The 24,203-nt window shown below is 41.1% G+C and overlaps 2 protein-coding genes across 2 annotated transcripts; both read right to left on the reverse strand.

Annotated features, from left to right (window-relative positions):
• Positions 1–3,053: 3,053 nt before the first annotated feature.
• tmem11 (transmembrane protein 11) lies at positions 3,054–6,201 on the reverse strand. The gene is made up of 3 exons (XM_080723974.1): positions 6,137–6,201; positions 5,324–5,419; positions 3,054–4,180 (listed from the first exon to the last, which is right to left on the reverse strand). The coding sequence occupies exons 2-3, from the start codon at positions 5,368–5,370 to the stop codon at positions 3,664–3,666; spliced, it is 564 nt and encodes a 187-aa protein (XP_080580100.1). The 5' UTR covers positions 5,371–5,419; positions 6,137–6,201; the 3' UTR covers positions 3,054–3,663.
• Positions 6,202–7,386: 1,185 nt separating this feature from the next.
• On the reverse strand, positions 7,387–14,292 carry natd1 (protein NATD1). The gene is made up of 3 exons (XM_080724206.1): positions 14,138–14,292; positions 10,532–10,650; positions 7,387–9,346 (listed from the first exon to the last, which is right to left on the reverse strand). Exons 1-3 carry the CDS (start codon positions 14,238–14,240, stop codon positions 9,230–9,232), a joined length of 339 nt encoding a protein of 112 aa, XP_080580332.1. The 5' UTR covers positions 14,241–14,292; the 3' UTR covers positions 7,387–9,229.
• Between the last annotated feature and the right edge of the window lie 9,911 nt (positions 14,293–24,203).

Consider the following 24,203-nt stretch of genomic DNA (forward strand, 5'->3'; position numbering starts at 1 on the left):
ATTGGAGTTTATTGTGCATTATTGGCACCAAGGCTTTTTGAATGAATGAATGCACCTCTTTTGCCTTCCTTCCTTCCTCTGACATTCTGGCACTGATACAGTTGATTACGCTGTAATGGGTAGTGCAAAGTTGCTGTTGCACTGCCACTTACCGTTGTCTTCTTTCTTTGTTGTGAGGGATTACATGGTTGGTGGAGCTTGAGAATAGAAGTGGCATCAACTCAAGCATTAAACAAATAACAGGTGTACTCTTGACTTATTTGAAATTATATAAAAGATTTATCATATTCATATAATTCCCATTTCTGAATGTTGGCCACTGGCTGGGATATAGGTCTATATGTATCTCAAATATTGCTTTCCATACTGACAAACAAATTATTTATAAAGAATGCCATGTCTCTTCTCTTGCATATACAGTATATAACCTGTCACAATTATTACACAAACACAATTATTTGAGATAATCACGTTTTTCATAATCGTCATAATCATTTTTATATTGAAAAATGTTCAGTAACAAAAATAGCAGATGTACAAGCTTACGGTGCTTCGCATCGGCTATTTCCATTGTTCATGTATGTTTGTAGTTAAATATGCAATTTCTTTGTATATTTGGGTTATTTGTCACATCTGCCCTGTACAACTTCAAAGCCTAACAGCCAAACAGAAATGTAATTTTTATTCATTATTGTTCCAATGTTCAAACTCAACATGGCAAATATTTGTGTGACGATTAATCGTCATGTAAAATGTCATAATCTAGACAGGCCTACATAAACCTACTGATAGAGGTTGGGTTTTTGCATCATGTGACACAGGCTAATGAAGCCTATGGAACATACTTACAGTATAAATAGAGCCTTCTACAACACCCACTTCATTTCTCCCAGCATTGTCATGTACTGTAGATCTTGGACCGTCACCTTCCTATATTTATCAATGCTAACCGGTGTTGGGGCAGGGCAAACTGCATTCCAACTCCTTACTGAGGTGAAGCTAAATCACCACTCAGTTTTCTAGAGGCCAGAAAAACATCACATGAACAACCTGTGATCCAGGAGTGACAATTAAATTACAGAAAGGCTTTAACATGCCTACTTACAATTAAGTTATTTAATAAATGCATATGGGGAATTACATTTTAAGTGACAAAGTGAACCCTGTTAAACTGGTTGTTCTGCATATACTTAACATTGTGCACATGAGCATAAGCTTGCATAATAATTCTTCTCCCAAAGCTTGATTACACTAGAGCAGGGGTTTTCAAAGTGGGTGACAGGGCACCCTGGGGTGCCGCAACAGCAGTCCAGGGGTGCCACGAGATAATTTGATAATATTTGACATTTAAAAATATATTTAGTATCATTTTAAACTTGAAGTACAAATTTATTTTCAGTCAGTTCTAACCAAAATGGCCATTATCTCGCTTTACTCGCAAACATAATCGCTAAAATATGCTATAAATATAAGGTGCTGGGAGTGAAAATTAGGAATATAATAATGTAGGGGTGCCTCGGATGAAAAAAATATATATATATTTATAGGGGTGCCCCGAGCCAAAAAAGTTTAGGAGCACCTGCACTAGAGTAATAGAACATGCAGCAATCTGGGGAGCTGCTACTGTACATCACAAGCTACAATGGGAATTGGCCAAGTATAGTGCAACCAAATCATAGATACATTCTTTGTTTTAGATGCTAAATACATTTTTCTGTATGTTAGCACTCTTTAGTAGATACACATACACACACTCTTGTGCGTTCTCAACACTCAGACACTTGAATGATGCAGGATAAATGGGTGTCATGTCAGTTTCCGACGACCCATTAACGGCGGTACCCAACCCTGACCTCAGTAAAACTATGCCAAAACCCTAAACCCCGTCGGGAGTAATGAGATGTCAGACTTATGTGCAGTCTAGTACTAAAGACAAATCCACAAAAGGTAAAAAAAAAAAAAAAAAAAAAATGTGTACTCTGCAAGCCAAAGAGCACACCTTCATGATGTCACTGATCACATGACACCACAATCAATCCTCCACTTCTAGGCAACACAGAAGGGGATTGGGGGGGGGGGGGATTCTTATTTCCACACAATAACTCTAAGGTATATTAATGACATAGTTCAATGTTGAAAATAAGTGGTACAGACATTTGCGTGAAACATCTTCTCCGTATCGTCTGAGAATGGCCACTGGGTACGCCGTACTAATGCATTGTCAATGGAAGGTTGTTTGGTTGAGCTAGAGACACGGCAACGACAAAAAACCAAACCACCTCCCATTGACAATGCATTAGTACGGCGCCCCCAGTGGCCATTCTCAGACGATACGGAGAAGATGTTTCACGCATGTGTGAGTCCAGCCTCAGTCATACCATGTATCAAAAAGATCAAGACGTAACCTAGAATGGGCAAGAGGGTGAAAACAAGCACCAGTGCAACCTCACACACTCAATATTATCTGCAGGCTAAGAACTCGACAGCCACTCTAGGAGGAACTTTTTCCATCCCAAATTATTAACTGCAGGCTACTGTGTGTATTCAGTTAATGTGTGATCACTAGTACACCATGTACATTTTTAGAGGGCATTTGATGTCCCTGGAAAAACCCTACACCTGTGAAATGTGAAATTTAAAGCCTCCCCCTTTCAAATGAAGATGATCTCTCTTGCTCTCATATAGCAATCAAGTCCGTGTACACAAGACACTCCCACAGAAGGTGCTGTTATTTGATCTAGGGGTCGATTCGCCATCGCCTCTGATATTTTGTCTTTTCCCTACCAGCTGTTGGGCAGATGTGCAGGTCAATAACATTTTTAAATTAAAAAACAAACAAAAGTCACCCTTTACCCGTTCCCCTATGAATCTAGTTTATTGCCCGATGGGTATTCCATGCACTTTGTGATTTCAATTAATTTAGTTCAAAACCTAGGTGTTTGACAACTTATTTTATTTAACATATGTTCATTTAAATGATGTTTTGTGTCATTGTAACTTTTTAAACACTGACATTTTAATATTGTAATTAAATAAACTTAAATCATATTGGCACTGAAAAAAAAAACATCAGTCGACCCCTAATTTGATCTGTTCAGCATATTGTGTGGAATTGCTTTAATGAAAAAAACATTTAAAAAAATTATATACAGAAAGGTGAGTTTGAAATATCCTAATGTTTAATGAAAAGATGGCGCAATGATCAGCAAGAAAGGGAGTACAGTAAAACTACGAGGATAGGGAAAAGAGCTTGCGTATACGCAAAAAACATGTCTGTCCATTTCAACCGCAACACTGATTCAGTCCACAGGAAGTGCTTCTATACCCTTCTGCACTGGCTTGGGGTGTATTAAAGATGTAGGAGGGCGCAGGGAAGGAGGCGCAAGGGTAATATGGAGATAAGTGCGCTGGCGACACGAGTAAAGAAAATGGAAAAGAAAAACAATTCCTTCTAGTTTTAACTATATCCCTCTGATCAATCAAAGTTCAAAATGGAAGTGCCACCACATTATGTGGAGCTGACCCCTGACCCTGATAACAGCTTCCACTTGGCTCACTTCCGGGGGTGGGTGGTTCTTTTTTGTTTTGTCATTTTCTTATTTTTTTTTGTTTGTTTCGTTATCCATTTTTTCTGTTGGTTCTTAAATCCTCTTCAGAGCGCGATCATACCGCATAGAGTTCGTAGATCTTCTTGGCGCAATAGGCCAGGGCGGCCAGTGCTATTGTGTTGTGGAGTCTCTTTCTGTGGACGTCATCCCTGCGCACCAATACCACGGGCGAGGAAGAGGTGAGCGTATGCAGGGGCAGCCGCGAGAGTTTTTGGCTGTCGTATTCCACCTGGTACTTGCAGCAGGGGTCAAACTGCCAGGAAATGCCGTACAGGGCTGCACAGGCCACGCTCAGGGCGCCAGCGGGCAACGCCACGTAGCGTGTGTACTCAGGCGGTAATGATAGCGGCGTAAGGAGGCAGGCAGCGCCCGACAACACTGCCGTCTTGTGAAGGCAGTTGCCCACAGCGACCCAGCGGGCCGTCTCATCACCAATGCGCGTGGGCTCAATCACAATGTATTTGTACTGGGCCTCCAACGCCTGCTCCAGCTCGTACTCAAACTGGTCCTGTGCATTCTCACCGTTGTAGATTTCATGCACTATGTAGCAATCTGTTGCCGCCATCACTCCCCTGTACAGGAAAAGACAGATGGAATAGTGGGGATGGGAGCATTAATATCAGAGGACATTTACAAGGAATGTGCATTCAGCACAAAGATTGTCAACACCAAATTCACCCTACACTTTTTGGAAAATCATGGTTCCTTCCTGTGTTTGTCTGTTCATTAAATCCCATGCATATTCCTTGTCAAACTAAATATTATGCATGACTAACAACTGTTAACAACTATCCATTCTTCATCTACCGAATGTTAAAGACACGTTCATTCATGGCATTAATGCTTCAAAAGGAACATAGCCAAACAGCATCCAAAGGCTGGAATTAACAATTTCATTGTTTTTCGTTTTCTTAATGTTATTTATTTTCCCATAACACTTGCAGACTTAACAGGTTTTACACTGAAAACCTGTTCCAGTTTTAACATTGATTGACTAAGGAAAACGTATTATTCATTTGTTTAATTATAGTTACAGCTGAACGCCCAGTGTTTTGTATATACATCTATGAAAACCCAAGATATTTTATTTATCATCAGATATGACAAGAAACAGAAACTTGACAGCAGGCAGGCAAACCCAGAGCCCACGTTTACTCGCCATTTCAGGACTTTATGTACCTATGAAGGTTAAAAAGGCACATAAAGAGATACAGCAAGGAAATTGGGACAGTTTATTGGAGAAACATAACTTGCGTGTGTCGAGTTGACTGACGCGTTAGATAACGTTAGCTTGGCTAGCATACATGGTATAAAGTTGTCTGAGTTAGATACCATTTTGTTATAAGACCAGGTCAACAAACACAGCCAGACAAAACTGACTAATTCACCGAGGTGTGGGGCATGGAATAAAATGCAAATTCTTCAGATCAATGCAAGGCAAGGGAGAGCTTTGACATCGTTTAGTCGGACAGTGCAAAACAAAAACATCACGAGCATAATATCGAGACACTTTGACAAGCTAACATTAGCCGTGCACACATTAGCCAGCTAACGTTAGCTAACACAAGGGAGAATTCCAGTTATTTGTGTTGTTGTAAAGACACCAGCCCCGAGCAATGTGCGCGCTAGGAAAGCAACACATTGTGACATCGCCGACAAAAAGTACTACTTTTAAAAGAAGTTGGCTGAATGGTACAGGATGTAATGTAACTGACCTCTCCCTGTTTACTGGGACACCGCGCCTCCTTCCCAGCGACGCCATGTTGGAGAATACAACACTGATTGCGGCTGACGTTTTACTGCACCGTGCACTGTGGGTAATGTAGTTTATTGATAAATATATATATATTTTATTTCGTTTACTTTATTTAGGCCTACTTAAACAATGTGTTTAAAATGTGCATCAGAGACATGATTAACGTGAATATATAAAGAAAATAAAGATAAACAGCTGGATTATGGGCTAGCACATTATAAATCATATTGAGCAACTCAGTAAAATCTTGGTAGACAGATAAAATAATAACACAAAATTACTGACATAATAATAATAGAAAATAAAACATGTTTTTTTAAGTATGAAACTTACTAAAATTAATACTGAATAGGGAAAAAAATAAAAAGCATATAATGAATGTGCTACTGAGGGAAACTAACTCACTACATTACCCATGATGCACGTACGCCAGCGCATGTCGTTATTACTTGCGTTTTTATTTTTTATATAGGTGATATTATCGAGAGGTCAGTCAAACTCAAACTACATTTGTTGCAGAAGTATTAGGCCTACAATTAATATTCAGAATCACTCTCTCACGTGAAGAAAATAAGTCATCGTTCGGAGACAAAGGCAAAATTAGATCATTTATGGAGCACAGATTAGACAAACTATGCAATTTATTCAAGCAAATTTGATACATGCCATGACGTACAGAAACCTTTTAGTGTCCCTTTAGTTTACACATTATAAAATGAAGGTAGACTACAGTAGACTGGCTACTAGAATTGTAAATGCATTATGCACTCACCCATACTGTGTTCTCCCCTCTTCTCGAGTTCTTGTGTCGTGTCTGCAGCTCTGCACGTAGCCGTGCCGTGCATGTGCTGTAACCCAAAGCAAAGCCCCTTGCCTCAGATAGTGGTTCTCAAACTTTTTGCAGCAGGACAAGGACCCCCGAATTGATGTGAGCGAACCGGCCCCATCTGAAAATATGTTTGTGCCCAGGGACCCACATACAAGAGAGAGAATTATATATATTCTATCTAGAACTACAAGCTTATTGAGATGTTTATATCAGTTGTCATTTTGACACCTCAGTCAGGTTTAACACAGTTGAATTATTAAGTGCTTTTGAACTTTGAAGAGAACATTCAAACTGATATTCATTTGTGATAAGCCACCATCAAACTAAAGTGCAGTAGTAGAACACCTAACCTGTCTAGAGCCTGCGATGTGTTTCAAAATGTGTTTACTGTTTATTAGAATTCAGGACTGATGTGCAGAGTGAAAATAATCCACTATACACTTAACACACTCAAAACTGTATGCATGTTATTTAAAGGGGAGGACCACCCATTTTCAATATTGAAGTTTTGAACTATGTCATTAATATACCTTTGAGTTAATGTGGGAATAAGAAAAAAGACCCCACGTCTGTGTTGCCTAGAACAGGAGGATTGATTTTGCCATGATGATGTCATGGGTGGTTCTCCCCTTTAACTTACCTGCAATCCCTCAATAGCACTTTGTCCCAAAGGTGCTGAATAAAATGGGCTGCTCTTGATGTAAAATGAATACGAAAAAAAAAAAGATAATTTACTCAATAGCCAGAGTTATTAGTAGTGCAGCACGAAGTGACACGCTGTGACCTTGTAGATCTATTTTTGAGCGTGGTAGGTTTGTGTGTATATCTCTATGTCCCCATGTATGTGACTTGTGTCGCTATCATTATGCAGTAATAACAGCTCACACAAGACTAACGTCATAGAAAGTATGCAGAAACAGACATCACCAGGACAGAACGGCCCATAAGGAGATATGCATGTGTCCTGTTTGATACCATGCGAAGTGAGCAAAAATCTGAAATGACACTGAAGCTTTCCCGGTTTTAACAGGTTTCAAGTATTTTTTAGCCCAGCCAGCACCCACTAGTATCCTTTGGAATACACAATATTATTTGTTGTAACCTGTAAACAATCAATGACACCGTCATTTCCAATACTGTTCATTTAAGTCATTAAACCACCTGCAATGAGTGTTTGAGTGAGTTATTTTATTTAGTAAAACAAAAGTAAGAATAAACAAGATTTTGAGCTAGCCAATAATATAATGGCAAGGAGTACATTTTGGCCCTTGCCATAGCAGAGCACAAACAAGAATGTAAATTATACATCGATAACCACGTGGTGTAACTGGCACTTTGAAGTGATGATGAACTTTGGTAGGCCATGATGGAAGTCCAAATATTTGTAATTACCTTTAACCGTTGCTTCTGCTTTCTGTGGTCAAGGAACTAGAAGTAGTGATTCAATTATTGTAGGTGAAAAAGGTCTAAAATCATCTCTCACACATACAGAGAGCCTGTACTACAGAATCTACCGTTTGTACTAAAGTTGTGATGTTGAGACCCGTTTCGCCCTACAAGAATGAATTGAATTTATACTTTCTACTAGGAGCACAGACATCACAGTTGATTGACGTATATGTACTTATATCATGGACCATGGTCAAAATCGAACATGAATAGTCTGTATGTCCATACAGTATCTACCATGCAAGGTAGTGTTGCAAAACCTGAGGTGTTGTTCCCTTCAGAAAGGGAGATTGTCATGAGCAAGAATTATTCAAGAGACACATGAGCCACTCTGACACCAGTTTGTTCTTAGTTGTTATTTTGCTGAACTTTATCAAACATCCTTTCTGCGTAGTTTCATTGCCCAATTTTAAGGAAATCTTAAGTGCATTTTAAAGACGATCTTAATTGAAGATGCTTCATGCAAATGCTTAGTGGAAAAATAATGTTAATTAAATAATTATAATGTAATAGCAAGTTTGGAAAGTAAATGCCTACTAATTAAATCAATCACCTGTGGGAAGAAAAATACTCGGTTAACATGTATTAACATATACAGTAGCTCAAAGATCCCAGAATACTTTACCACCCATCTCACTGTGACATATATTGCCTAAACAGAACATCTCTTTTGAATTGCAAGGCCTGGTGAAAGATTCCCTTTCAATTCTATCAGCCCAATATGTTCAAATTCCAGTGCTGCATATGGCATTTACTACTGAGTAGCCCAAGTTATCATTTCAGACCTACAGTATGTTAAGTGAACTAAAAAAGACAGGTATGGAAGGTGGTAAAGAAAAAGAAAAATCCAAAGCAAATGGCATCACCTGCATGTCCACAAAATGGCAAATCAAATTTTCAATTAGCCATGATAAGTGAAGCCACTCCCGGTTTGATCCAAAAGATCACAGAATTCTATTTGTCATACTTGTCTATCACTTATTTCCCCATCTGCTCTATTGCATGGCCATGCCTTGCTTCTGTAGTAAATGACATGGGTCTATCTATCATCTACCATACATGTTATGCATTTTATTTTATTATGGTGTAATACAGTGTTTCTCAAAGTGGGGCCAGGGACCCTCACGATTCCTCAAGTAGAGGGGGTTCCAAAGGCTCCCTTACAGGTCTGTTACTCTGAGAGTGTAAAATGACTCTCAGAGCTATGGTTTCCTTGAAATAATAAAGTTTGAGAACCACTGATGTAATAGGCTTGAGCTTTGGTTGGGTTCTACTCGTGCCCCTGAAGAATGTGAACGATCAACTAACTGTATCATGATTCACTTCCCCAATGTGGCGAGTCTGTGTGGCGAGTCTGTATCTCGCCGTTTATGAACACCACCCACTGTTCACCCGTGCATTCACGTGACAGAAGCTTTGCCATGTGCAAATCTCTCACTTGGATCCACACAAAGTAGTGTCTGGCAAAGCTTGGAAGGTCCTTCAGTTGTCAAGTTTCTCTCCAACCTCAAAGCATGTGGACATTGTTTCCCCTTTGGAGTATGTTCCCGCACACGCAACCCCTTCTCAGAACGGTGTCTTGTGGGGTCATTGATATATATGGTCAAAGTATTGAGGCTGAGGATTCTCTTTGACATATTTCTGAATGTACCAGCATGTCAAGTGGGCTTTCAGGTCCTCTTCCACCACAAAATCCATGGCTGCCTACAAACAGAAAACAATAAAATAAAGAAATAAATATATATAAACATAAATTATATAAACAGGTTTTTTCATCTGATTTCACCAAACAGCAATATAAACAGCGCTTGCTATTTGGTTGCATTGATTTTATGCCAATTTAAAAGTTTGTTATCAATATTTGGGAACGTCCACACTTTAAAGGAGTCCACTGATGCTAGTGATGATTCTCTATGAACAATCAGTAATCTGCAGTGATGTCACATCACCTTTTGGCATCACTCCAGCTCACTTGGAACCTTGACAGGTGATACCAAACAAGAAGTATAATAACAGCATGACCTTGTGAATCTCAGACTTTGTGGCCAGTCTATGATGCTCATCCAATCACCATTGACTTCATTATAAAATAATATGTATCAAAGATATTTTAGGGCCTTTTTCTGCCTTTATTTATAGTGGAAAGTGGAGATTGACAGGAAACAGGGAGAGAGTGATGCAGCAAAGATTGTCGGGGTCGGTACTCGAACCCACGGTGCACTGTCAGGCTACTTTAAAGCGTTAAGGCCAGTTATATATTTATTATTTATCACAATCTAGTTCTATAACCTTTTAACAAAAACATTTGTTTTAACCAAAAGAATATCACTTACCCTACCTTTAATCTATAGAAAAATGTTAAACGTAAACATTCAGGTGTTTAATTCAAATGACACCCTTAACTTGTGGTGGTGGAATGTGGACTTGGATAAACTTACAAACATGTCTTCAAACTACCTCAAAGCACTACATTGGTAATTCGAGGTGCCATATTTTCTGCTGCTTTTGAGCTTAAAATTCCAAATGTATTTTATCCATTATTTTCCCCAGGTAATACAGTGCATCACCACAATACGTCCACTCAATCGTTCCACACATTAAGGTCCCACAACTCCCAACCATTTAATGTATCCTTTATCTCATGCTTGAAATCTTGTCTGTTGTTTGAATAGAAATTCACAGTCGCATCCAGTTGAAAACAGTTTTTTGACTTCAGAATTTTACATTCTCACTGCAGGAACTAGATCACACTTTTACAAGTAGCCATGAGTGTTTTATGAGTCTGGCTTCAGCGGGGCAACACTCTTCTCCATGACTTCATAATTTCTGTACAGTGACTTGACAGAAGGCATTCAACTTCCACAGAAGGCATTTATAATAAGGTCCTACCTTAGCCAGGTGCTTGGCAATACCTCTCCCTCTGTAAGCATCTGGAACTTCAGTGTGCTGCAAGTCCACAGTCTTCTTGCCCACATACTCGTACAGAAGTACTGCACGGTCATGTGATCCTATGGACAGAAACAAACAGTACCTATGGTGCTCATATTTCTCATATTTTGTTTATTCTGAGATTTGATCCCATCTGGTAGGATTTCTAAAACTACATTAACAGGTGCCATGTTTTCATATATTGTCAGAATGTGTTTGCTTGTGTTAAAAGAGTGATTTTGAGACCCATTTTGTCTGGGTCTGCAGACTTGATTGAATCTTTTACTTTAGGTTTCAAAATTAGATTAGGACTGTTGCTTAGAAGACTGTTAGAATGACCTGAAGAACGTGAGGGGATAACAACCTCTCCTTTCCATCTTTCTGTCAGGTGCTGTGTGCAGCAAAGCTAAGTATCTGGGACATGTTATATAACCAGACTGATGATGATCTAGACGGCGTTGTATATTATATGCTCAAGCTAACATGCTGGGGAGGAAATTCCATTCATGTTCAATTGATGTGAAGGTAAAACCACTTCTGAGAGCATACTGTACTATTCCGCCCCCCTGTGGGTTAAGTTCAGGAAGGCAAGCATGTATAAACTTCAAGTTGCTTATATTGATTGCAAGCATATACTATCGAGAAAACAAAAGGTGGAGCAGTAGTAGTATAGTGTTTTTATGTTGTTTATTTTTTTAATGGACCCTCAGTCTATACAAATAAAGTTGATTGATTGTTGCTACATGCTCGAAATGGAATATGATGTTCCCACGCAATATATTATTTTGTAACAGTGGCAGGGTCTGTACCAGACATGCCTTGTTAAGGGGGGGGGGGCAGTGAAGAGGAGTACTTAGCGCAGCCATCGTGCTCCTCAGTGCTCCAATCAGTGTTGACATGCAAGCGACTATGGGCTTGTTTTTCGGTAAAGTCGCTTGTTAAATTGGTAGTTGCGGGTTGCTGTTTTTTGGGCTTGCTTCAAACGTGTACTTGCTTATTTTGGCTTGCTTCCTAATGTTGTTTAAACCAGTGGTTCTCAAACATTTTCATGTCAAGGACCCCCAAACTAATATGTAATTGTCCACGTATCCCCATCTGAAAATATTTTGTTTCAGGGACTCCCATACCAGATTTGTATTGTTAAAATGTTTATTTAAAATTACACTTTTCCCCTAAAATAGCAGATCTACAAGCGCAACACGTAAGCTTGTAAGTCGGTTATTTTCAAATAGCCAATGTATATAGGTTTACTTTACAGTGCTCGTTAGTCGCTTCTTTTGGGCTTGTTTTCATAGACCTGGTTGCTTATTTCTCCTGCAACAATGACCACCATTGGCCGGGAGCGCGTGAGGAGCGGGGTGGGAACACAGTGCTAAAAGAAAAACAGTGGATCTCAGTCTGCTGTATTCCAACCTCAGGTTTTCCTCCATCTTACTTCATTTTTGGTTGATACAATGAATATTCTGTACTGTGCCCATATAGCTGTCCACACCTCACTCAGATCCCAACTCATTCTCGGCCTATGGTCTGGCTCAGTGAATCACAAAGCCTGCAGACATTGAAAAGAGCCCAACCTAACCAACAGATTGTAACCACTGAATGTTGCATCAGTTCATGCTAAGTACAGCATGAGTCAGTGTCTTCAACACACTTTCTCCCTTGGGACTGGTACTTATACCCTTGAAGCCGAAAGAATTGTGATGTCTTTGTCTCATCTCTCCTTTGGTTCTAATCAGCCTTGTGTCTACCAGGCTTTACTCAATGGCTACTCTCTCTGAGATGACCTCACTGTCCAGCTGAGCCAGCAAAACAAATGTCTAGGCATGAAGCAACAGGACACACTGAAGCATGCCACCTAAACAGTGCGTAAAGGGCATAGAATTATGATTACGGTAAGATGCCATTGGTCCCAATGAACCACTGGCATAGTTAAGTAATTTGAAAAATGTATGGCTGTATAGCGCAGTGGTTATCAACATTTTCAGGCCGTGACCCCACAAAATAATCATATTTGAGCTAGGGACACCCCACCCTGACAAGCACTTGTAGAAGTTGAGTTGAGGCATTACATTTTGTTTGACTCGGTTCCAGATACATTTTGTGAAAATAGCAGATCTTCAAGCTCACCTGTGAACTTGTAAATCGACTATTTTCACAAAATGGTTTGACATATCTATCTATATCTGTATCTATATATCCTCCTGTGTGCTTTTACAGTGCTTCACATTAAAAGGCTCCAACAACCACGTTTAGAGTGAAGACATGACAATGACACAGTACATGTCATTGTTGTGAATCAGAAACATTGCCATTCAGAAGATTGACATTGTTCTAAATGGAGGTGTCACCTAAACCTAACCCCCAACCTCGGTGGGGTTATTTCTGAATGGGGATGTTTCTAAGTGGGGGTGTTTCTGAATGGAGGTCAGTGGAGGTTGCATTACCTGGTGCATAAAGGGTGATGTTTGAAATGCAGAGAAATCAAAGGTAATGACTTGGGGTGTTGTTGGGTAACTAGCTACTCTGATGACATTGACAGGCCTGGTACGGCGCGCGCGCGCGCACACACACACACACACACACACACACACACACACACACACACACACACACACACACACACACACACACACACACACACACACACACACACACACACACACACACACACACACACACACACACACACACACACACACACACACACACACACACACACACACACACACACACACACACACACACGACCTACTTAGGACATTAACCTCTATCCCTAAACCTAACCCTAATGGGGACCGACCTACTATTTGGTCCCCACAATGTCTATTTCTCCAATTCTACTATACTTGTGGGGACATATGGTCCTCACATAGTAATAAAAACCAGACAGACACACACACACACACACACACACACACACACACTAACTCTGAAAGCGTCCGAAAGGCCCTCCTCTCATCTCACGATTAAATTAAGAATAATGTCTAAGATTATATTTAATGCCTGAGATCAAAGGAAGTTAGAAGGTGTGGATTTTTAGGGAATAAAGGAAATGAACGGTCATATTTGCAAATGTGTCCCACCAACGTGAAGCAATAATGACACAGTCAGTGACTTACTAATCTGAACAAATACATGGCCTCCTGATGCTACATTGACTCAATGAGGAATTGATAAATTTATCCACAACCACAAGGTGACGATAGACGACAGAGTTAGCACAGAGCCTAGGATGTCACACATAAGACATACATAACCTAAAGTAATGGAACACGGAAGTGCTCCAAAGAGGAGAAAAACTAAAGTCGGACGACCCTTATTTCCTTCGACAAAAAAAACGGCTATACCAACTGGAAAAATGTAGTAGTTTAACGTAACGTTACGTTGTTTTGTTTTTGTTGTCATTTTTGACACACATGCCTCAGAATCTCCTTTTGACGTCACGGTCCACTCCTTGGTGGTGTTGTCTTTTTAGATGTGTTTAAAATCCAAAACACAGTAGCTAGCACTTACAAGCTAGCATGCCAGGCAGAGAGAGTATTAACGTCATGTCATGGTGGAACGTACCGTTCAGTCTTATAACAAACTGCCGCCGCTTCTTGTCGTGCTCTACGTGGATCGGAGAGTTGTTGATTTCAAGGACGTTTACTGGCGCTACAGCCTGTGCCATAATAATAGCTACGTTACAAAATTGTGTCGTGTGCTGCTACTATAGCGCTTTCACTCCGAACTGGCGTTTGTTGTTGTGTTGCAACAAGGCTGGCTCGTAAAGCCACGTTTTTATACTTCGTCGTATTACGGGCTCGCGCTTCAAAATAGCAGATCCACAAGCTCACAACGCGTCCCGCGGCGACGCGTTGTGAGCTTGTGGATCGGCTATTTTAGGATCTGAGAGCAGGATTGGTGTCTAGTCACTGCTCAGTGAGCTGATCCGGTCTAGAGCCCGCCCGCCTGCTATATCCGGTAACATTCCCTCGCTCTCACAAACCGCCGATACAAACAAAGCGCACGTACATTTTCCGTATCCGCTCTAGACCGGATCTGTAATCCGCAAATGAATTTACCGCAGTCTGGGAATTGACCAGCAAAGCAAAAACGCTCCATGGCATGCGTGCAGGCAAATCAGCTGTGAGGTCACGTGGCCATAAGCCAATAGGAATGGCCATACATGTTTACAGTGGAAGGTGTCGGTAAAGGAGACCAAATGTTTTATTATTTTCTCAAAATAAATTGTAAACAGAATTCCTCCCGCCCCACACACAACTTATACAATATGGTTTAACTAGTGGTTAAAATGGGGAGCAGTTTGTGTGGAATAGTGTTTTTCCAAAATTTTAACATTTGAAGAGGTCATTAGTGGGAGGAATGTCAAGTTCAAAATAGGGTATTTCTTTGAATGTGATAATCTTGTGTTGAGCTGTTGACTTGACCCTGCAAAACTCTAATAGGCTGTGTTAAATTTATAACTCTATGGGTGTTAACTCTGTATGGGATTAGGTGTGTGTGTGTGTGTGTGTGTGTGTGTGTGTGTGTGTGTGTGTGTGTGTGTGTGTGTGTGTGTGTGTGTGTGTGTGTGAGTGAGTGTTTTTCAAAAACATGTTGCACATGTCATGTGTAAGCACACTGTAGTATGGATGGTTGGATTTTGGTCTGCCTTGTTTTGCCAGAGTTCTTACAGTTTTTAGAGATGTCTTGGGCTGTGTGGTAAATCGTACAGAGTAACGTCATCTAGGTTTCTACTGATGATATTTTCTTGCACATACTGTAGCTGTGGACTCACTGGACTGACTCTGGACTGTGGTTTCAGTGGATTACCAAGGAGGACATCTGAACAACAGCTTCTTGAGACCAAAATCTAATAACAAAAGGGAGGTAATGGAGTCATGAAAAAATAGGTGAATATATGATTTGTGCACTGTATCATACAGAGTTTTCATACTGAATGCACCGCTGTCTGCTTTTAAATGTACATAATTGATTGGATCAGATGGATGAAACGAGCACATATATGCTTTAGTTGGCTATCTATCAAAAAGCCTAGCCTACAGTACTTGTAAAACATTATCCCATAGTATATCTACGGGAGAATGGGGTAAGATGAAACACTTTTCACTTACGTTGCCCTGGAAGCAAGAAAAAGTGAGATGGCAGTAAAATCAAAACATCTAGACCAGGGGTGGGCAACTTTGATGATGGCCACTATATTTTCACACTCACTCCAGAGGGCCACAATGCATATACAGTGGAAAATAGCCGATCTAGTGCGACACGTTTTGAGCTTGTAGATCTGCTATTTTTGCTATTTTTGAATTGGAATCCTGAATTATTTTTAGATATTTTTGAATTGGAATCCTGAATTATTTTTAGATCTTTTTGAAATGGAATCCTGAATTTTTATTTAATTTTAGGTACTAACCACATAGACTGAAGTAGTCTGGGATCACTTCACTTTTCGGGCTTGTAACCGGTCTGGAGCGGAAACCACAAAACGTCATGTTGTAGTATAAAAGGACTACAATTTGGCCGGAACTATCCCCCAAAATAATTCCCCTGCGCTCAAGGACATACTTTTAGGACCTACCTAATAAAGTCCTTGATGCGGAGTAGTTTTGCTTTTGAAAAATATGTTTGGTATATGCATCTTTTAGTCCAACTCGTAGCGACTGGAAAGACTACACTAGGCTACTCGAGCATTTTAATAGCTAGATTGGGGAAACAAACGGAGGGAACCAAATCAAAGCGACGCCGCTTCTTCTAGTGGTTTCCGCGCTTTAGGCGGAAACCAAACGTCCTGTTGTGAACGAACACCAGGCTTTCTCTCAGAAAGCCTGGTGGGCGAGGTTAAGACTGAAGTAATTAAAGCGGGTCATGTTTGGAATTGTAACATCCGAAATCAATAATATCTCAGTATTCTGATATTAACCTGTGGGCCGCATTAAGTGAATGTGAGGGCCACATGTGGCCTCCGGGCTGCCAGTTGCCCATGTATGATCTAGACATACCAGTATTTATATATATACAGGATGTCTTCTATCATTTGAAATGATGTGTATATGTGTATGTGTATATGAAAAAGGGCCATACAAACATGACTTATTAAAAAGAAGTGGTCAAGTGGCTCAACTTGCCCCAGGTTAGGGTAAGTTGATCCAAGTCAAGGTGTAAGTTGGCCCATGAGATTTCTAAACTTTAACAGTTTAAACTTGAACAAATAATGACAGTGAGGTTGTGCAGTAAAATTGGCTTTTTGTCACTGGTGGGCTTTGTCCCTAAGCCTAGGCAGCCCTAACCTTGAACTCTACTTATGTTTGAGCTTAAGGTCAGAGGAGCATGTTTGTGCCCTAAAGGTTCATGGTTTGGTCCCCTAGACCGGCAATAAAACAACTGGGTTTGGAAGTGAATGGCCACATAAAACACCACAGAAGTGCCCTAGACTAGGGCAAGGCACTGAACCCCCAACTGCTCCATACATACATTTTATGGAGTAAAATAAATACAATATACATTTCTTTGTTGGTCAAAGTGTGAGCATTTGGTGTAATTTTGCTTTCACAGGCTTTTGTTCAAACTGGACGCTGCTCACATCTGCACAAGCAGCAGTCAGGACTTCTCAGTCTGAGCTAATTGATTTCCCTGTCATGTGGTTCAACCTGAGATTTATCCTGTCATTGATTGTCTCTGTATGGTTGATGAGGTTGCAGCACTCAAGATTATTTACTCTCCACCCTGTGGAATGGACTGTCTACATGCACCACGCTGTGTGTGTGTGTGTGTGTGTGTGTGTGTGTGTGTGTGTGTGTGTGTGTGTGTATCGGTGTGTGTGTGCGCGCGCGCGTGTGCGTGCTTGTGTGTGTGTGTGTGTCTGTGTGTGTGTGTGTGTGTGTGTGTGTGTGTGCGTGTGTGTGCGTGCGTGCGTGCGTGCGTGCGTGCGTGCGTGCGTGCGTGCGTGCGTGCGTGCGTGCGTGCGTGCGCGCGCGCGTGTGTGTGTGTGTGTGTATGCATGCTTGTGCATGGGATGTGTGTGTGTGTGTGTGTGTGTGTGTGTGTGTGTGTGTGTGTGTGTGTGTGTGTGTGGGTGGGTGGGTGGGTGTGTGGGTGGGTGGGTGTGCCATGTGACCACAGCATTGGTCAGATGGCACTTAAGCAAATTAAGAGATTGTGTATGGATTAAAGGGTAGTGAGAGGATTGCATGTGTCAAAGAGTATGCAATTGCATAGGAGGAGACATTTGACTTTAATATTCTTGCCAAGTGTTTTTGCCACATTTATGCTCTTGCTCATTGTTACAGACTGATTTCTGTGTGTAAGTGCTTGCCTCTGTGCATTATTACTTTCTCTCTCTCTCTCTCTCTCTCTCTCTCTCTCTCTCTCTCTCTCTCTCTCTCTCTCTCTCTCTCTCTCTCTCTCTCTCTCTCTCTCTGGCAGATGCAAATAGTGGATGTAAGCTGGTGGTAGTGGCAGCAGTTCTAAAAGCTGGTCTCAGCACAAGGAGTGGTGATTTGGATGCCACTGACAGCAAGGCTGGTAGGAACTGGACCAGGGCCACCGCTGTGTTGTCCATGAAGAAAGCAGACCAGCATCTCTCGCAGCTAGACTGAAGAGCCGCTTCTCTGCGAGCCCCCCCCCCCCCCCCCCCCCCCCCCCCCCTCCATACCTCCCCGCTCTCTGCCGCTCCTCCGTTCACAAGATCCAGCACAGGAGGTAAGAGCAGCAATTCAAAGTGTCCATGTGGTTTGTGTCGTGAACTTGGAAACATGTTTCTATGAGCAGTTAGCATGTAATAGTGTAATATGTTTACATGCATGTTTGTTCATTATGTTTGTTTGTTTGTCAGGAATGACAGTGGTGGCAGCCGTCTCTGTTGTCAGTGGAAGTCTTAGCTCAGAGTAACGCTTCAAAAGGCTTAGCAAAACAGTAAAAGCACATACAACCAAACACTAATCAGCTGCTTCATCTGCACTAAACCAGAGAATGAATGGATGTGAGTGTGACCAGGTTCTGGATGAATGGATTCTGTCTGTCTGTCTGTCTGTCTGTCTGTCTGTCTGTCTGTCTGTCTGTCTGTCTGTCTGTCTGTCTGTCTGTCTGTCTGTCTGTCTGTCTGTCTGTCTGTCTTTCTGTCTGTCTGTCTGTCTGTCTGTCTGTCTGTCTGTCTGTCTGTCTGTCTGTCTGTCTGTCTGTCTGTCTCTTCGCCAGTCCATCTGCATATCTATAGAAGTATTGTAGGCCTATGTAAAGAATTTGCCACTTGGTGTCCCTAATCTTGGGCATTTCATTATAGGCAAAGAGTTTGAAAATAGCACATCTTCTAGTTCACAATGTGTCATAACTGGACACACTGTGAATTGTAGATGAGCTATTTCAGATTTTCTGTTCTAAAATAGGGCGTATTAACCCCCAACGCCCTAAAGTGTTTTCATTTTGCGGTACTGAAGCTGGCATTGAACATTCAGTGCTGAGCTATCAAATAAAGAGTGAACACCCATCCTCAGAGTTGAGAGCAAAAAGAGACTTTTGATAATTGTTCCATCTAAATTGAAAGGTTGCTTATTTTCCATCAAGTCCATAATTAAACATTCATAATTAGTTTGCTCCTGGTGTTTTTCTACTCATTGCTGCTCTCTACAATATTTTCACTGTACTTCCAATAAGGGAGTCAGTGTGATCCATGCAATTTGTTGTTCTGCAATAGTAATTAATCAACCTATTGTTGTGTTTTCTATGTTTGTGCCTGTGTGATGTTGATAATGCTACAAAGATGCAAAGCAGTAGCGCTTTGGAGCCAGCGTCCTCATCTGCAATGAGTTCTGATGCTGCTTGCAATCAGCACTGCAACCGACTGAAGTCCCAGGTACTTCTATTTTCAAGATGCACTTTTTACCCATTATTGGCTTCCCCTTAGTTATTGTCTAAGTGTCCTTGAGCAAGACACTTAAACCCTAACTACCATACTCCCAATGAGCAGGTTGGTGCCTTGTTTCCATTGTGGTCCATTGTACTCAGTTAATCATAATTACAGACAATACATTACATTATCAGCAACAACACTAAAAGCAATAATAGATGTTGGTCATTTGAATGTGGACTTAAAATGTTAACTGTTGAAATGTAATTCTTTACTTCCCTCCCCAGCCTGACCTACTCAACTTTAAGAAAGGATGGATGATGCAAAAGGATACAGATGGACAGGTGAACATGGCCTTGACTCTGTGCACAGGAAGAGGGATTCATATAACGAATGACTGTTTTTGACAGATTAGGAGTTTTAATCTATTCCCATTAAATCAAACATGGGTTATTGTGTTCTCACCTCTGACTATGCTCCCTATACTGTAGTGGCAGAAACGTTGGTTTGTCCTGACTGACCAGAGCCTGAGGTTCTACAGAGATTCAGGCGCTGAGAAGGTGTGTAATACACTTTTTACCTAAATTCAAACAAAGCTCATAAGTCATACTGTAGTTCTAACATTTGTCCTGAGTTGTTATTGACGTTGGAAAGCAAGGTTATGGCAGATTATGACATATAGAAAGATTCAGTTTCTGTAGATACAGTGTAACATATCGATATTTACAGTGGGGGAAAGTAATTAAGTGCATTTACTCAAGTAGGCTACTGTATTAAAATGTACATTTACTTTACTTGAGTATTTATTTCCTTATACCGGTACTTTATACTCTATTCCATAGATACGTTTTTACAAAACATACATTAACCTACTTTGGCTATTTTTGAGAAGGTTTGTCAAATTTTGCTTTGCATTTATTTTGATACTGTATAAAAGTATATTTTGATCCCAATACCTTTGTACTTTAACTCAAGCTGAATACAAATTGTCTTGAATACAGGTCTTTTACTTGTAACACATTGTTCCTATAATATTGTGGTATTACTCATTTTACTTAAGTAAACAATCTGTGTACTTCTTCTTCCAACACTGGATATTTACCACTGTGTGTTTCAGGCAGGGGACGTAGGCGGTGATATAAACGTGTCCACGTGTTATGACATCACAGAATACCCAGCTGAGAAGAACTATGGCTTTCAAATTCATGTGAGTTCAAGGCCTATTATTATCTTAACATTTTCTCAATTCAGTTCAGTATGAAAAGGTATTCGATTTGTAATATTATTAGAAACCGTTCACAAATAGTATATCATAGCAGATTTAGATGGAGAACTGTGTTGAATGTTGTCATCTAAAAAATGTATAAGTCTCACATAGAGTTTGTCGTTTTATTTTCACAGACTAAAGAGGGAGTGTACACCCTCTGTGGGATGACTGCTGGGATCAGACATAGCTGGGTCCAGGCAGTACTGAAGAATGTCAGGCCAACTCTCACCCCTGATGTCACCAGGTACGTGAAAAACATGTGAAATATTGTATGTTTGTGTACAGTCCATGGCTAATGTAAATTTCCTGTTCTACCCTGGATGTGAACCCGAGTCATCTGCGTAAGTGCTGAAATGAAATGTTTACCACTTCTTACTCAGGGGAGAAATTGAATTTTGACCTTCAGGTAAAGATATGTGTCAAACCAAAAAGGTTGTGTCAAACCAGACACAGGATCTACGTAAATGTCTCAATAGAAGACATTTTATTCACACATACACACGCACACCCACGCACGCATACACGCGCGCGCGCGCGCGCACGCACGCACGCACGCACGCACGCACGCACGCACGCACGCACGCACGCACGCACGCACGCACGCACACACGCACGCACGCACGCACACACGCACACACACACACACACACACACACACACACACACACACACACACACACACACACACACAAACACATGATTTTGGATTAAATGAAGGCCCAAATTACACACAATCCAATTAATGCAATTATCCAATTAAAACCGGGAAAGATTCATTTCAGATTTTAGCTATACATAATATCATACATTAAAAAATAAAAGTTAGGATTTTGAAAAAAGTTTAAAAAAAGTTCAAGAACTACTAATTTAGAAGGATTTGTAGAATCTGTTAATGGTGTTAAAACAGATTCCCCCCACATCTTGCTATCTACGCAGCTCCCTTCCAGAACCGAGGACTCCGTTGAAGTCCCAGCGGTCCGACTCCCAGCCGGCTGGGGCTGTAGGAAGTACAGACCGTGGACAAAGCAACACAGAGGTGTGGTGCAAAACGTTGGACTGGACAGAAGCCGGCCGTCAACAGAAGAAGCAGCAGGAGCCAGGGAGAGGGCGGAGCGGCACAGGCGGCAGCTCTGAGATGTCACCAGATTCCTTGTCTCCTGTGGCGTCACTAGTGTCCTCTCTACCCTCCTCGTCGTCCTCACAGTCTCTCGGGGACCTGCTGAAGGAGGAGGAGGAGGAGGAGGAAGAGGAGGAGGAGGAGGGGGAGGGGCAAAACAGTGGAAGGAGCCTCTCATTTCAGCGCCCCCTTGTTATTGGACCTCCTCAGGCAGGTGTGTTAATGAACGAAATAAAATAGAATGTCAGAGTGCTTTTCCGTCTTCCCCAATAAACATGGGAGAACAACACATGTAACAATACATTTAAATGTATTGTTGTGAACGAGTTCATAGTGTTTCTACTGAAAATGAATTGGTTCACAACCCTAAAAGTTGGTTCGGAACTGGAACCAAAAAAAAAGAAAAAAAAAATATATATATTTCTTGCCCGGAAGTGGGCATGTCACTGGTCTACAGATGCAGATGTGATATAAACAATGGCAAAAGCCAGGCAAAAATCGTTGTTAAAAAAAAGAAAAGAAAATGGACACGGTAACTGCCATTGACAATTGAATTTTCCCTGTTGAAATTGACACTTTGACCGGTCATATTCGACACATTGCTCCGCTGGCTAGGCCTGGAATTGAACCAGGGGTAACTGGGCACTCCTGCTCCCCAGGCGGGCTATCTGACTAACTCTAAGTAACAATGGTTCTGCTTAAAACTGGTGGAAATGCAAGCCGGTTCGTGAAAGCACTAAGGTTCCAAGAATCTAGAACGGAAAACAGTTCTAGAGCCGAAGTTCTTTTGGTAAAAAGGGGCCCAATGTGTGTCTCAGTGTCTGGCCTTCATGCAGGTGTTTTTACAAAACATACATTAACCTGCCTAATCTAACCTTCCAGCAGGTGTGACTGATGCATCACTGGGTCTTGCAAGGTCCCAGTATGAAGAAGGGATTGGGGGTGACAGCTCCACATCCACACTGGAGCCACAAGACACAAGTTTCAAGACTGAGACTGAGCACAAGGAAGCAAGGGAAGAGCACACTGGCAAAGAGGTGAGATTGATGTGCTTGAATGCATATGGGGCATGTGTTTGTGTCAATGTGTAAAATATAAAAATATAAACTAGTCCAGCTGTTTCCAACTTGGTGGGCAGTGAGGGTATTGTAAATGGGCCCCCAAATAATTAGACAATTTTCTAATAGGGCCTTTCTAAAAGTGTTTATATAAATGTATTCAAATTGAGTGTTCTCAAAAATAAACTTCAAATCAATGTTTTTTCAAATTGAAACGCAAGTGGGGAGGAGGCTTCACTTCCGCTTTAACAGGATACTCATCGTTCTTCTTACGTTACCCCAGACTGTATGACGGGAGCATTTCCAAGTCGCGGGAGTCAACAGTCTGGCCATGCGAGACTATCATTTACAGGTAGAGGCCAGATTGCACTCGCCAAAATCAACCAGTAAATATCAATCGATAGTTTTTTAGCTCTTTCTCCATCAGAGTGTAATATAAATCTTAATTTTCCAGTTTATATGTCTGTGCATAAACTAAATTATATAAAGAATTATGACTTATTCAAAACATTTTAAGTTACTGGTCATGGCTTAACACAGTGGTTCCTAAAGTCAGGTCTGGAGACCCCCAGCGTTCCTTAAGAGGATTCCAGGGGGTTCCCAGCAAAATTAGTTAATATTGCATAAAAAATAATTTAACTTTTAAACCCTATACACTGTATATATCGGCTATTTAAAAATAAAGTCATTAGAAAATTTAGAAAATAATTGAATATTTTGGAAACATTTTAACAACACAAATTCTTTCTGTCACAAAATATCTTCAGATGGGGTCCAGGGCCAAATACGCATTAGTAATAACTCCAATAATAACTCTGGCCTATAAAGTTCACCTTGAGTTAATAAAACCTCATTGTCGTCCTTCAGAATGGCCTTGTTTCAACCTCCAGCGCAGCAGCACAAGCCATGGCGTTGAAGCGACTGCAGAAGATCAATCAAGACCTGCGCTTTGAGCTGGAGGCTCAGAGGAGGAGCCAGGAGGAAGCCAGAGACGCTGAGCTGCGGCGGAGGGTGGACCTCCTAGCTCAGCAGGCACAGCTACTGGTCACAGGTAACCAGGGGTGTCGCAGCCCTGGGTACAAGGATTCACTGCGGGCCCCCCATGAATGTTCTTCATAGTGGGAGGAGGGGGTTTAACCCATTTAGACTGGGAACGCATTATTACGCATTATTTTGTGCTTTAACTCTTGAAAAATAGCAGATATACAAGCTCACAGTGCAGCACTGAGTGCCACGCTGCGAGCTTGTACTGTAGATCTGCTATTTTTTTTAAATCGAAAAAAGAATATTTCAAATCCTTAAAGGCCTACACCATGCTTTTAAAACTATATTTTTTGTATAAATAT

This window comes from Nannobrachium achirus (assembly GCF_963921795.1).
Source record: "Nannobrachium achirus genome assembly, chromosome: 4".
In the NCBI taxonomy this organism is placed as follows: Eukaryota; Metazoa; Chordata; class Actinopteri; order Myctophiformes; family Myctophidae; genus Nannobrachium; species Nannobrachium achirus.